Raw genomic sequence first — 15,361 nt, 5'->3', positions numbered from 1 at the left:
GCCGGGCTAGGAGCGTGCGGCGGACTACAAGCCCCAGTTGGCCGCCGCGCGGAGCTGCTAACGGGCCGGGGAGATAAACAACTCGGATGGGTCCCCGCGGCCTGGCTCCGGGCAGTGAGGAGGGCGCGGGACCCCCGGCCTCGCTGCTCCGGCCCCGGGGGCTGATCTGTGCAGGGGCCCAGCATCCTGCGGTGCCGCTGGCTTTGCTGCAAGACCCAGGTCCTCCTGCGAGGGCAGGCGCCGGGCGGCTTCGCTTCGCCCCATAATCATCAGGGCATAAAACATGTGAAGACCAGCGTAGGGATGCGAGATGAACACGTTTCCCACTTGGAGATTGCCGGCCCATTGGGACACAGAGGGGCTGGAGGAAAGGGGATGTTTCCCCCCACTTTCCTTTTGGTCCCGTCTGTTTTCTTCCCTGGTGCATGCTGCGCAGGGGCAGACGAGATGCTCCTTGCGTCGTGAGTGAAGTTGTTCGTCCCTTCGTGTCGGGACTGAGTCTTTAGGGCAAGTCGCTAGCAGCAGATTTGGTCCATTTAAAACACGCTCTCCTCTTCTTCGCTCATGAAGCTTGCCCCCGGGCCCCGCGACACGGAAGTGGGGACGAGCGTGCGAGGCGGGGAAAGGGCTGCAGGAAGCCAGATCGCTCCTCTGCGTCAGTAAAATTCAGTTCCTCTGTCAGGTCTGGATATTTCATTCCTTGCGGTGGATGATGTGTTCGTTGGAAATGTGAATTAAAATTAGCATTCCCTTTCGGCGGGTCACAGCAGAATTAGAGGAGTGGATTAGCAATAAAGCCCGAGGCACCAACACAACTGTTGAGCCGGTGTCCAAAATAGGTTAAGTCTTTACAACTGGGGGGGGAACCCAAGCTAAAAGCATGGCTAGCCTGGTAGGCACCTCAAACCGCAATGTTTTCACAATCACTTTGAACTTCTCTGTGCCATTTTAGTAAGGATCTCAGCATGCACATAAATTTCAGGAGCCTTTGACTTATTTCCCTTCAGTTTTCCCTCCAAGCACAGACTCATCCAGTTCCTGTTTACCCCTGCATTTTTGTTATACAACTCAAAAAAGCCAGTAGGAGAATAGATGATTTTTCTCTTCTGCTGGAAGCTACAGTTGTGGCTGACGTGCAGAATCAGGCCTGAGTACCTTAGAAAAAGTCGGTCTGAGAGCTAGTCTGCTTTGCTGACTCGGTGACCATATAGGGTTGTCAGTGGTCATGTGGAATTGACCTCCGTCAGATGTCATTTATCTGGTATGTTCTCCTCTCTACCACTTTCAAAACCCTGCTTGTTTACCTAGCTTAAAACAAAACGAATGCAGTAAAATGTCCGCTTGGAGAAAGTTTGACACTGAGTGTACCAGTGTGATGCCTCCTGTTCAGTCTTCAAATGGATTAGTATGTTATGACTGAATCCATTCTGCTTTTCACTTAAAGTTGGAAAGACATGGTTGTGTAAAAGATTTGACAGCTGAGCATAGACCACACCGCTCTGGATCATGAGCGAAGTGCAAGAATTTCAAGAGGAATATAGCTCTTAATGAAGGGGACACCCTCACAGGCATTTGTAGAGGGAAAAATGCATAGGCTGGGGAACTCACAGGATTAAGCTTTTAGTTTTATGGATCAAACACAGCAGCTCGAAGCCTGAATTCTTGACAGTCCTGTGCTCTGTGAGGAAAGGATAGGAGGTATCTTCTTTCCTGATTTTTCTTTCAGTGCTGGCTACAGCACATTAGTGGTATCCTTCAATACAAGGTTCAAGAACCTTTTGTTTCTGTGTTCAGATGGGGAAGGGAGTTGTTTGCAACTCCTGCTACCTCTTATCACAAGGAGACGATGTGATTTTTAAAATGTAGTGGCCACCTTATAAGTTGCCAGCAGCTTTCTCCAACAGCGAGAGAAACTAAAAGTTAGTTTTGATGGGGGAAAAAAAGAGTGGGCTAGCATAGTAAGAACTGGCACGTTGTAACAACTCACTTCTAGTCTCTCTCTTAGATAACTAAGAGATTGCCCACCTCTGTAGGAAATACCAAGAACAATGGAGATTTACTCTTGGCCTTTTCTGGTGGGGCTGAGGAAGAGGAGAGGAATGGACTGTGGCCCTGTTCCTGTAGCTCATTTGACATAGTTACATTCATAGATTTCTGCCAGATGTGCATAGAGGTGATGGAAGGAAAATAATACCACAGGGAGAAGGAAGTGGGGAGTAAAGTAGTCACAGCAATAAGGCTCTCTGCTCAGTGAGAACCTCTTTAGGTGCACTAGAGAACGAATGCACCTAAATTCCTTGGAGTCTCGGGCCAGCAGAGACTCCTTATGCCTGAAGAAGGGTGACTGCACCCAAAAGCTTGCCTAAAGCTTTTTTTCCAGCTACTCAGTTGGTCTAATAAAAGATATCACTCAAAGAACCTTGCCTATAGTATATTAGAGAATAAATGGGAACTTACAGGTGAACGGGCATCTGCCCATTTAGGAAAACCCTCTTTTCTAATTGCATGGGGGTGAGGGGAGGGCATGTGGTGACGGGCAGCGGATTTTGAAAGTATGCTTCCTGTATGTGTCCGTATGTGCTTGATCACCTGATGGTTGACACCCTCACTAAGGATAGTGGACATGGAAACCATGTCTAAAGCAAAGAGCCAAAGCAAGAGAAACAGGTTTATATCCTGTATATAACAGGTTTCAGTATATACACATACTGAAAAGATGTGTGTGTTTTCGTATGCTTTGTGGTAAAGTTCTGCTATTTAATGCAAAGCAACAAGCACATATTGATCATAATGTCAGCAGCCTTAACAAATAGTCTTCGTTCTACAAAAAAGGAAGTAGTTTGGCAGTTATTAAACACTTAGATTGAAAGAGGGCTTTTAAAAAGGATATTGCTGTGTAATTATTTTGGCCTTTAATGCAGTTGTAGAAGCTCTGTTGCCAAATGGCTTGGCAAATGGCTTGGATACTTGTGATTTTAAAAGCTTTCTGTTTTCCTGTCCTCTTCCACTCTCTCAGCCCAGCAAGGGTACAGTACTTTACACGCAACAACATGAAAGTTGTCCCATTTGTGGGGCGCAGGCTAGACTGCATTACTTTGGTGGTACAAAGACTGGATCTACTAAGGATTCTTTCATGGGTGAAAGAGCTTTCTACCTCTCAGGTCAAATCTAGACTTGGATAGGTGGCAGATTACTTTGTTTCACCGAGATATACGAGCTTGTGGTGTTGGTTCACATTTTTAGAGGTTTGCTTGTTGCACTTGAAACAGAGGCCAGCAATTAAATGGGTATGGATATTTAGTTGGATATTTAATGGCATATTTATGCATATATTCATTATTCATATCTAATTGCATAATTGGATATTTAGTTGCATGGATAGGGATATGGATATTTAACTGGGATTGCTATCCTTTTAAAAGCATTAAGTAAAGCCTTCCATTACCTAAACTGCAGGTTCATAGGTAAGGGAGCAAGAGAAATAGCCTTTTAAAAAGGGAAAACCTCGGATAAAAGAAGAAGGCTTTTCATTCATTATTTCAACTTCTGCTGTATCTATAGTGAGGTCATTTTTAAAGGGTGTTTAGGACTTGGCTTCACCCATCCTTGCAAATCCTGTTCAATCTCTTGCTGACTCCCAGCAAGACTTGCAGCACTTAAAAAGTGATTAAACATTGGGGCTGATATTCTATGCCTATTCATTTTGCTCCAGTGTAATTCAGCTGGTCTCAAATGAAGCAACTTCCAGTTTGCATTGATATCTCTACAAAAAGAAAGGACATTTAGATACCCTGATGTCACAGTCCCCTGAAGTTTGCATTTTCCTCCACCTGACAGATTTGAAGAGGCTGTTTGGCTGTTTACTGAAGCCCTTTTACAAGCAAAAGGTTTAGTCCAGACATAATCTATGTGGAACATAATTTTTCCCATGTTTCCTGCTGGGTTTTTTTTCCTTTTTCAAAGGAGTTGTCCATTCTTGAATCCAAAATGTATCTTTACATGCTGAATAATTATTCTGCTGAAATTTGTGCTTGAAAATGACATAAATGTTTAAGTGTTGCAATGCAATCTTGTTGATTGAACAACAAAACTCAGAACAACAAATGCAACAAAACCTACTTGGCACGTCTTTAAACCGACCTTACAAAAACTGTCAGTTTTAAACGCATGTTCACAGCAACAAGAAATGGACATCTAGCATTTACGCACTAGGGATTTCAGCCATGTGCTTATATCACGCCTTGCTACTGAAAGCATTTGCCTTCATGCACTTTCACTTCATGGCCGTGAACACTTTTCCTGCCTCATAACTACTTGTGAAATAGGTTGTATGTGGGTGAGGATTAGTCCTGTAAAGCCTCAATTGTCTAAATAGCTCCTGCTTAAGCAAAGGGTAACTTGGAGCCTTGGACTCATGCCTTCAGTATCTGTGCTCGTTATTCACCATCCCTACATCAAGTGGACTTGATTCCATCCTATGGAGCTTTTCACTTCAAGGAGTAAATCTGGAGTTAGCTGTGCCAAGACAATCCCTAAATGAGTGTGCTTTGAGTCAGTGCATAATGTGCTTAGCTTAACTAGACTGGTTGTAGCTAAGCAGCTCTTAAAACCAACCAACAGTACTAGGTTGAAGTATCTACCCAAATATCTAAGTTCTGTCTCACATGTGACCTGTTAACATGAAACTCTTCTCATTTTTGCTAACAGGTGGGTCATTAACGAAGTTGGCTTATTATTCGACTGTGCAGCATAAAGTAGCAAGAGTGAGATCCTTTGATCATTCAGGAAAGGTAAGAATTGCACTGGGTAGCAATCCAGACCCTCTGTAATCTGAAACTGTGACCCAAAATGGAAACGCACAAGTCTGAAACACTGAGCTGACTTCCACATTACTGATTTTTGTGGTGGTACAGCAAGGCAGCACTTTCAATACACAGGCACTTTCAAACCACAGTCCTAATTAGGAGTTGCTAAATGTCAGCATCTGATCCTGCAAATATTTCTTTCAATAGGGAGTTGCTCTAAGCTAAACACTTCCAGGAGGTGTGCAAGTTTGAACCAGAAATTAATATAGAAAAAAAGCTACTATGGGAGACATTGACCTGGAGAAGCATTTTGAAAACAGTAAGGTTGTACAGGCAGTTTGGTGATCAGTGCCCATATCTTAACACGGTGCTGTTCTGTTTGAGAAAACATTGCATGTCTTGAGATCCTAAGCTGCCTTTTCATTGACTTTTAGGTGAAGGTACTTGAAGGGAGGTAATAGTGTGGGCACACATGGAGCAGGATTCTATTTCCCTTTGTAAATCTAAATGGCAGTTTTCTTCCCATCTACCTGGACGGTTTGGGCCCCTGCTTTGTTTTGGATGCTTAAGCCTGTGTATGTTGGCAGACCAAACACGTGCAGTAGGGCTATGTGTGCATATACCTGAGTTTAAGTCCTGGAAGAAAGAGGGAGGCCCTGCCACAAAAAGAGGGCACTCACCTAAGAAACTGGAGACCTGGATTCTAGACCCCACTCACTGAGAAGGATTTCATTCTCTGTCTCCAACTCCCCAGCACAGCAATCTAACCACCATATAGAAGCTGAGCCACTTGCATCTTTTAGTCATTGGCTAAAATAGTGGGAAGGGTAGTGCTGAAGCTTTTATCCCATTGGGAACTAAAATCTAGGCTAGAACCTAAGCCCTTTTTTCTGTTAAGGCAACAACTACCTTGCTGAGCCATAAACCTGGCTTGTTAGTTTGCTTCTGACTCCATGTATGTCAGCTAGGGGCCCAGTCCAGAAGAGGTTTGGATAATGCCTGACCTGCAGCATAGTGGTTAGAGTGCTCTGTTGGGAAGTCAGCGATGCAAGTTCAAACCTTACATGGACAAGTGTGGGTATAGAACTGAAGCCTCTGGCTTCCTGAATGAATGCTGTAACTGCCAGGGTATTGGGGCTAAAATATGCAGGGGCCCTACTCTTCTCAAGTCGAACACCTGTTAGGTATTGTCAGGCCAGCTACTTTTTCAGGACTTAGGCACAGGTACCTGTCCAGACTGGAAGAATGTATTGAGTCACATGCATGGTTAGCCAGTGCATAGCCTACAGTGTGTGCTATCTCTGTGTATATCTACTTATGTGTCCACATTGCAGGGGTCATTGAATTGCTACTTGCTCCTAAGTGGCATTTTTAGCACTTAGAGCGCTGAAAAGCTACCATTGAGATCCACAAAAGGGAAACAAAGTTCTACCTGTGGTCAACAAGGGGATTCAAGGGAAGTTGGACCAACCTGAAATACTTCTAATTGGTCACTGTTGGGAAAGCTCCAAATATTTTTTTACCTAAACTTTTCCAAAAAAAGTTCAGTCAGAGGAACACAGCTGGCTTGGAAGAGCACAGCCAAAATTGTGAAAGTTTGACAGTTATAAGCAAGGGTCTTAAAATGCAAAGCGAACAACAGCTGAACAGTTATGTTACTGCGAGAGGCCCATAAAATTACACCATACCTACTGTAGTATTGGGGGAAACGCATTTTTTTCCTATCTTGGGCTCTTTAGCCATTGTAAACATAAGTGCTCCGATTTCTCATGCCATTGACTGGGTTAAGTTTGGGAAGAAGTAGTTGTTTGTTTTTCAGAATAAAGCAACAGCAGTCTTCTGAACTGATCTTTCAGATCACATGTATGCTTGTAGTCTTGTGTGATGGGTGGGTGGCCATAGTAGCCATAATTAGTTGTGGGCAAAGTATAATATTCAGTAACTTAAAACTGATCAGGAAAAGAACATGTGAAGCCAAAAAGAATAAATACTTAGAGTTGTGGGTTTTTTGTTTGTTTGTTTTAAAGGACATTGAACATGAATCTCCATATGAAGTCACAGTTCAGGAAGAGATCACAGCTCGACTGCACTTCATTAAATTTGAAAACACTTACATTGAAACCTGCCTTGATTTCATTAAAGACCATCTTGTCAACACAGAAACTAAAGTGATCAAAGCCACAGGGGGTGGCGCCTATAAATTCAAAGATCTTATTGAGAAGAAGCTGGGATTAAAGTAAGTGGAAACTGGCTAAGTTATAATTAGTGTTGTTGTTTTTTTAAGTAATAGAATTGTCATTAGAGGTTAGCCTGCATCCTTTAGGACAGGGGTCGGCACCATTTTTGGGAGAGTGCCAAAAACACCCACAGCCTTGACTTGTATGATGTTGGTGTGCCAGGGTAGACACTGGGGGAGCTGCGGCACCCCCTTCCCTGCTGTCTACTGTAAGGCACACATGCCAAGCAAAATGCCCTTGCATGCCATGCTCTGGCACCTGTGCCGCAGGGTTGCCCACCCCTGCATTAGGAACTCAAGATCAGCAAGCTTGGGCTCGGATGGGAGATATCAAGGAACGATGAACTGCTACAGGAATAGACGCTGGCAATTCATTAAGAGAGAACTTTCCCTCGGAGCTGGTACTGAATCTCCTCAGCATACTAATAGGTGTCTGTGCCAGTATAGTTCATTCATCTTTCACATGATGGAGATCATTAGAAATCTATCTGCAAATTCGACACAATGTGTCTTGGCTAAACTCCAGCTTTGCTAATATATTCTGCTTCATTGCAACTCTTGAAGTTTCAGTTGCATATGAGAATTCTGCCTTCTGGCCTGGTCTGCTATGTAGCATGAATATATGAAGATAAGCAGTTTGATTTTTTTTTTTTGCCTCTGGAGTGGCAGCATTTCAGCAATGGGCAAGAGATTCTCTGTTAGAGCAGTGCTTCTGATTCACTTTCTGGAGTGGTATGGATTCCCCACCCCAAAAATTGATCACTATCTCAGAGTGAATTGCACAGCAGAATAATGAGTTGATGCACTATATAAATGCTTTGAATTCTTTTACAGGAATTGTAAGCAAGAATTGTGAATCTTTAGGTAACTATTGTTTTGAGATTTCTGACTCCACCACTTGTCTATACAGAACAAATTTACTTGCCATTTAAGGGTTATAGCCACAAAAGGATGCCGTCACCGAAGTCCAAAACCACCAAGTTGGGAACAAAGGACTGGTGAGGTTTTCTGAACTGTGGAATCCAGTCCTCTGTATTCACGAGCAATCAGGCACCCATGAGAGTGCCTGAAATTGCTTCCTCAAACACACAACTACAAGACACAATATCCCCTAATGCCTTACAGTGTGCCATAGGTTAAAACAGGGTAGACAACAGCACTGCCTATGCCAGGGTGGCCAGTGAGCAACCTGTGTATATGGTACACAACAGATATGGGAGAGGGCAGACAGCACAGTGGCAGACGGGGCTGGGAGCAGAAAACAGAACAGCAGATCAGGCAGGGGAAGGGATTTGGAGCAGAATTCCAGGAGGGTGTGGGGCTCAACGTGCCTGCCACAAAGATTGGCTTCCACTGGCCTATGTTATTCCACTGCGATGACAGGGAACTAATTGGCTAGTTAGTGCATGCTGAGCTTATAGGCTAGTCTGTAGTGGGCAAATTCTTAACCCTTCCTGTTGAAGCTGGTCTGCATCTCAGAAAAGATTTAAAAATCCATTTGTCCAAAGAGCAGATGAAAAACAGAATATGACTCTCCAGTCTCCTGATTAGGGCACTTGGCAGGGGTCAAAGGTGTTGATCCCTGCCCAGTAGATGCAAATCATATAAATAGTTAACTGCTTAGTAGTTCATAGGCTGGTGGTTAGTACACCCACCTGGCAGGTGGGAGATGTGGTTAAGTTTTGTCCTCTGCTGGAGGAAATTCAAAACCACTCATTCAGGATGTGGGAAATGTGTCCTAACCACCAAGCTACGTAAGAAAAGGCGGGTGTATACTTCTCTCCCTACCTTCCCGAGTGGTGATGTTTTGAAAAAAAGGGTTTAGACATCTCCTTTGGGGAGATGGTTCCAGGATCTATATTCCACCTCAGGTGAAACCCTGGCATCATCATTTTCACAATGTCTTAACTCACTACTTTAGGCAAGACTCAGATCATTGTGCTGATTATTGTAAATCCTATCCTGAAGTGACAACATTTCCTCAGGCTTTTCATAGGAGGCCTAGGAGCCAGACTCTGGGTTGTGAATTCTGTCACAGGGACTAGGTATTTTCGCCCCATTATGGATCTAGCTCTTAAGTCCAGATCTCCAAGCCAATACAAGTGCTGATGGCTTTTCTGCTTTCTTGTGCTTTTGGTTATTTGTAATTCTATCTATGCTACAAATAAGATTTTTATAATATTCCTGAAACAGTGTAGTTGACTCTGTGACTTTTTTCCCTTTCTCTTTAGAGTGGATAAAGAAGATGTAATGACCTGCCTAATTAAAGGATGTAACTTTGTACTAACAAATATACCACATGAAGTATTTGCCTACCAGAAAGATTCGGATACTGAATTCAGGTTTCAAACAAATCATCCAAATATTTTCCCTTATTTGCTAGTCAACATTGGCTCTGGGGTGTCCATAGTGAAGGTGAGTAAGCTAGTAGACAACGTGATTAACTGTTAGTGCATACAAAATGTTCTGTCCTTAAATTGGAGAAAGCATCACCTGAATGGGGGTCTATCAAACTGATGTTTTGTGTCTTTTTGCGGGTGATGTCTAGTTTTATGCCAAGAGTCTGAAGCCCACAAATGTTAATTTGCACTTCAAGGTGTTGTACTTGCCTTCCCACTGACTGTCTCCCATCCCCTTTCATTAAAATAATCCTCTGCTTGAAGAGGCTAATGCAGCAACTGCAGATGACAAACATACAATGCCCAAACACTTGGCAACAACCTATGAAAAGCAGTCCAGTGTCTGTACTGAGCTTAAGTAAAAAATCTTAAACAGGAATACATTTCAACGTTTCTTACATTTTTTTTGTTTTATTGAAAGCAAACCCACCACAGGTGTTCACTGCTGCGCGAAATAAGAATACCTGTTTAACTGTCTCAGGGTCTCCTATAAAATGGTCATTTTGGAGTGGGGGGGATACTGTTTGCCACAGTCCCAGGGGTATTGAAAAAAATAGGTACAGTAAATCAAAAGGTTTTAGGTTATAATAGTGATAAATGATCACAGACAAAGTGGACCACCTGGTAAACTTGTGGTTAGAGCAGTCTCTTAATTAAACCAGGTTGACCACCCGTTTGCACATTCATAGTGGTTAAGAAGTGCTGCTCCATTAAAGGAATTATTCTTGTCAATTCTTTCCACTGGTCTGTAGAGAAGGAGCTCAGCAGTAAATGTCATGGGTTTAAACTGAAAAACTGACAGACAAACCCTGGCAATCAATTGCCAGAACGGGGTGAGAGGGGAAAAAAATAAGTTACAAGAGCAGTGAGAGATTTCAATGTAATGTGTAATAGGAAAATGTAACAGAGAATGTACTTTGGTTTGTGGGTAATTGCATATTATTTATTATTGTATTGTGGTAGCACCCGGAGAGTCTGATCAGGATTGCTCTGTACAAATCTGTGTGAAGACGCTGTTCTTGTGTGCTGTAGTACTCAATAAATTCTAAACTTATCAGAATCTGGCTATTGAAATGCATCCGCTTCTGCACTGGTGAAAGGCAGCCAAGTGGACAATTGGTTCATGGGCACAGAGTAAATTTTGGCCAGGGTTCTTAAACCGCTCCATTGTTTGCTGCCTATGTAGTGTAATTTATGTATAATTTGGTGTATACTCATTTTGCAAATATATCCACAACTGTTTGCTAAAACGATTGTGTTTGACCGGTAGGTGGAAATGGAGGACAAGTTTGAATGGATTGGAGGGAGCTCAATCGGAGGGGGCACTTTCTGGGGTCTTGGAGCTTTACTCACAAAAACCAAGGTATTGCGGATTACTTTTTAAGAATAGAGAGAAGTGGAGGGTGCTAATGAAACAGTTTCTCACAGGTCACGCTCAATAGCCATTGTAGAAGAGAGGGCCTTGGCTTCAGAAAATGAAATGTCACTTCAAAGTCCAGTAGATTCCGGTTTTATCTTATGCACAGCATTTATTTCCAAGTCTATTTTTTTTTTAAGAACCACTGCTCCTACATGGACATCAGAGTATAGAAATAACTATTTTTTTTAATATTGCTAATCTTAAATATTCCATTCTCACCTGCCTTGTCTGCCTTATCTGTTAAGGTGCTCACCTGGACCCTTGAGTTGAGATGGCACTTCTTGCAATGCAAATGCGTAAGTGCCAGCTCTAAACATCATTAGAAATGGGACAAGAAAATAGGATGCCTGTCCTGTGACAAAGGCCAAAAGCATGTGGGCAGGGTTTGTAGACACTGGATTGTGAAGAGGGAAGCTGGCAACTTCCCTGTCTTACTCCAAAGGATTGTTTTTCTGGTCGGGTATGACTCCATACAGTCCGATCCAGGCTATCAGTTGATTTATTTGTGTATCTTGTGTTCAAGAATCACTGGTCTGGTCTTCAAATCTTAAGTCTAGACTTAAGTTTAACGTGCTCACTCTGCAGAGAAGAAAGAGCTTAAATATTGCAGTAATCTGCAGTTGGGGAGATTTCTCATTTCTCTCCCCAGCTCTTGAGGGGATTCAAGACATTTAAGATTACCAGAGGATAATCTGCTGTATCACAATCTGATCTGGTGCCATTCTGCTTATCTCATATAATTAAATCCTGTTGTTTTTCTGTCTCCAAACATCCATGTGGCTTAAATAAGTATCTTTAAATGTCAGCAGTGTCACAGAAGATATGGTTACATATCATGAACCCATCCAGAAAATGTCAAAAGGGAAGAGCTCATATTGGCAATATTGTCCCTTTAAAAGACTGGTGCTGTGTCAACAGGTCCTTTCATTTATATTGGATTTCAAAGTGTGTGTGTGGGGGGGGGTGGAATTTTAATAGAGTTCACAGCTAAAGTGGAATAGCCCAGACAAGGCCCTGTCCACTGCAAGGATATTTTTTTTTAGTGATGCTACTTCTGATAAGGCACTCTTTACAGATACTACTTATTATTTTTAATTTTTCTCTGACCCAGAAAGACCTGATCTTGCTGATTGTAGTATTAATCCATTTAGATTTCCATCCTAGATAGCTGATACAGAGGCTACATTTGTGACAGGCTTCTGTTTGCATTGATGTCTTAAGGGTTGCTTAACTGTATCAGTCTTCAAGTTATAATGGATGGAAAAGGAAAGGAGAATGAATATGAAGTTTATCCAGCATTGTTCTTATGGGCCTGAGTGCGGTTTATTTAGGAACATGTTATCCCGCTAATCTGAGTGAGTTGAAGGGTGCTGAGCTAAGGTTTTTTTTGCCAATATGATTTTTGAAACAATAAAATTCAAAGTATCTAGTGACAGGCCAGATTCTATCTGCTTATGCTCATGCAGTCCTATTTGAAGGGAAGTTTTAAGCTTTTTCTATTGGGATTGCATGGGTGTGTCTGAGGTCAGGCTGCACATTATGGTTTAATTTAAGCCTGTGGTAGTCTTGAGCAGAAGTTGTCTGCAAGTGAAGTGAAAAGCAAACAAGCTTGGAGTATAGTTCATATAGTTAAACCTACTCTTGTCCTCACGTCCATTTTTCTAGGGAAAGTTCTTTTGATCATCAGGGGCCTGACTGGGAGAGGACTGCTTGTGAGCGACTGTTATAAAAGGTGGCAATGCTCTGCATTAAGAGTGCACTGGGTAGCTGGGCCCAGTATCCTGAGATAACCCTCACTGGCAGAAGTTGCTCTTTTTTTAAAATACTGTGCTCAGTAAAGGGTGCTGCCAAATGTCAGCCTTTGGATTGGATTCCTGGCCATCCAAGAAACCTGGAGTTAACGGTATTTGCTTCTTTTCCTCAGAAATTTGATGAACTGCTACAGCTTGCGTCAAAGGGACAGCACACAAATGTAGACATGCTGGTGAAAGATGTGTATGGAGGGGCCTACCAGACGCTGGGTCTAAGTGGAAATCTAATAGCTAGCAGCTTTGGGAAATCTGCCACAGCAGATAAAGGTACCAACACAGACAAGGTTTGCCAGAGACTTGCTTCCTAGTTCGTAATACTTTCCTCATTGCCGTGAGTGTTTGCTGATTGTGCAAATTTCCTATTTGCTCTTCCAGATGCTGATAGGAAAGGGAATGTTGTTGCCATGAAACATTCAGTACCAATTTCCCCATCTCGTGCATAGGTGTAGGATGCTCTTTATCAGTAATGCTGTTTCTATTGCCCCAGTTCTTCAGTTTTCCTTTCTAGCTAGTGGAGAGGAATGGAGGCAGCCATACCTTCCCTGAAGATTTGAGGGTCCTCTCTCACTCCAGAAAGTGTGCTTGGTTAGCCGCCTATGCTACAGCAAACCCCTATACCACTTGTCCTTTTGCATAGCGTGCTCTAGGTCCTCAACTGATCATAATCAAGCCTGCTCTAGAGTTTTCCTGTCTGGGTTGGGGAGCTGGTATAGCCACAGAATCCAGTCCCAAATTGGAACTGTTTTAGCCCTGCTCAAACAGGGCATTGTGGTGTTCATCTTTTCAAGTTTATGGCAGCAGGGATGCAGAGACTTGGGGAAGGAAGGAGAAAATATTTGTATTAACTTAAAAAACCCAGCAGTGATTTCCCCTCCCCACCTCCCCTTGGAGAGAGAGACCTCCGGCAGTCATTGGCTTTGGGAAGGCCCTAAATATTTAACTGTCCTAGGATGCGCTGCATACATGGTGAAACACCCACAGTGCTGAAACCTGCAAGTCCTGGAAGGGCTGACCTCAGCCTCAAGCCATCTAAAATAGTGGGCCTTTTGGGCCCATGGGCAGATGAGTGTTGTGGGGCTCATCTGCAGCCTGGATTGGGTCCCGGGGGTCTGGCACCACTTCAACCTGGCCCTGTGGGCTGGAATCAGGTGCCTGATCTAGTGCGCAGGGCCTGGGGCTCCCCACATGTCCAAAGATTTGGCATTAGGAAAGTGGAGGTTGAGCACATGTTATCTAAGAAGTAATGAATTGACTTCTTGCAGTTTGCAGTGTATGTGCTTATCTTCCTATAGCATCCCTCAAAGGGGCACTTCGCCTAAGATTTGAGGCTTGCCACAGTATCCTCAGCCAAATTTCTTCTCTCCTCACTGTTGTCTGTAACATGCTAATGATGCTGTGTTCTGTATATAATCTATGAAGCACTTTGAAGTGAAGAAAGTTATCAGTGTGGCTCATTCATTCTTCGTTAGAAGTTGTGCTCATTCTGTTGAATAAAAAAAGCACCACAACACAGAGGCCCCAGTGCCATAAAATTACCTGTGTTAATCCCCCTTTGAAAGTGAATGGACAGTATGTAAAGAGGGCTGAATTTCCTTTTGTCTCCTAAATTGTAAAGCCAAGTTCATTGCTCTTTTAATCAGTCTAATGAAGCCAGTGAAGCTATTTCAGGAATAAGTTTTTCCTGTAGTCTGTCTATAAGAATACAGTGTCTGCTTAAGCGGTATTCAGCCATCTTTAATATGCTTTGCTCTCTTTTAGACTTTTCTAAAGAAGATATGGCAAAGAGCTTACTGCACATGATCAGCAATGACATTGGTCAGCTTGCCTGCCTCTATGCCAAGCTCCATAATCTAGACAAAATCTATTTTGGAGGATTCTTTATTCGGGGTCATCCAGTTACCATGCGCACAATCACCTACAGTATTAACTTCTTTTCCAAGGTACTGAAGATTAAACTGCCCCAGGAGCAGTCCAACACATTTGGGTATCTGCTGGGAAACTTTAATATGCTGTTAGTTTCAAGTGTAGCAAAAAGGAAACATGATCAGATTAATGCATAAGGGGTGTTTTGTGATTAATGATCTAAGGCAGCTTGCTAGAGCAATGCAGTTTTTGGAAATCAAGGGCTGTTTATAGAGAGAGGTTGTGTAAAACAGTTGGAGTCGTCTTAAACTAGCTCAATTGCCCTGTAGCTGTTCAGTATTGATTTTTTTTTTTTTTTTTTTTTTTTTTTTTTTTTTTTTTTTTTTTTTTTTTTTTTTTTTTTTTTTTTTTTTTTTTTTTTTTTTTTTTTTTTTTTTTTTTTTTTTTTTTTTTTTTTTTTTTTTTTTTTTTTTTTTTTTTTTTTTTTTTTTTTTTTTTTTTTTTTTTTTTTTTTTTTTTTTTTTTTTTTTTTTTTTTTTTTTTTTTTTTTTTTTTTTTTTTTTTTTTTTTTTTTTTTTTTTTTTTTTTTTTTTTTTTTTTTTTTTTTTTTTTTTTTTTTTTTTTTTTTTTTTTTTTTTTTTTTTTTTTTTTTTTTTTTTTTTTTTTTTTTTTTTTTTTTTTTTCCCCCCTTACCTCCTCAGGATACCAGTTATGTCATAAAAGTCAAGAAAAATGTGTTTTTTCTGAAAGATTTTTTTCATCCTTGTTCATAAATGCACAATAAGTGCATGTGTGTGCACGCTCCCCCAGACACCAAAAAGTATTTT

The 15,361-nt window shown here is 41.9% G+C and overlaps 1 protein-coding gene across 1 annotated transcript in view; it reads left to right on the top strand.

The window, feature by feature from the left end:
• Positions 1-15,361, top strand: part of PANK4 (pantothenate kinase 4) — a 34,904-nt gene that overhangs the window by 287 nt on the left and 19,256 nt on the right. The window contains exons 2-7 of the mRNA XM_014523305.2: positions 4,708-4,790; positions 6,833-7,041; positions 9,273-9,456; positions 10,711-10,803; positions 12,785-12,938; positions 14,430-14,611. Coding sequence (XP_014378791.1) covers positions 4,708-4,790; positions 6,833-7,041; positions 9,273-9,456; positions 10,711-10,803; positions 12,785-12,938; positions 14,430-14,611 — 905 coding nt within the window. The remainder of the gene's footprint in view (positions 1-4,707; positions 4,791-6,832; positions 7,042-9,272; positions 9,457-10,710; positions 10,804-12,784; positions 12,939-14,429; positions 14,612-15,361) is intronic.

Source organism: Alligator sinensis, unplaced genomic scaffold, assembly GCF_000455745.1.
Source record: "Alligator sinensis unplaced genomic scaffold, ASM45574v1 scaffold366_1, whole genome shotgun sequence".
Classification (NCBI taxonomy): Eukaryota; Metazoa; Chordata; order Crocodylia; family Alligatoridae; genus Alligator; species Alligator sinensis.
Note: the sequence above shows the minus strand (reverse complement) of the source record. Positions and strands in the feature narration are given on the sequence as shown.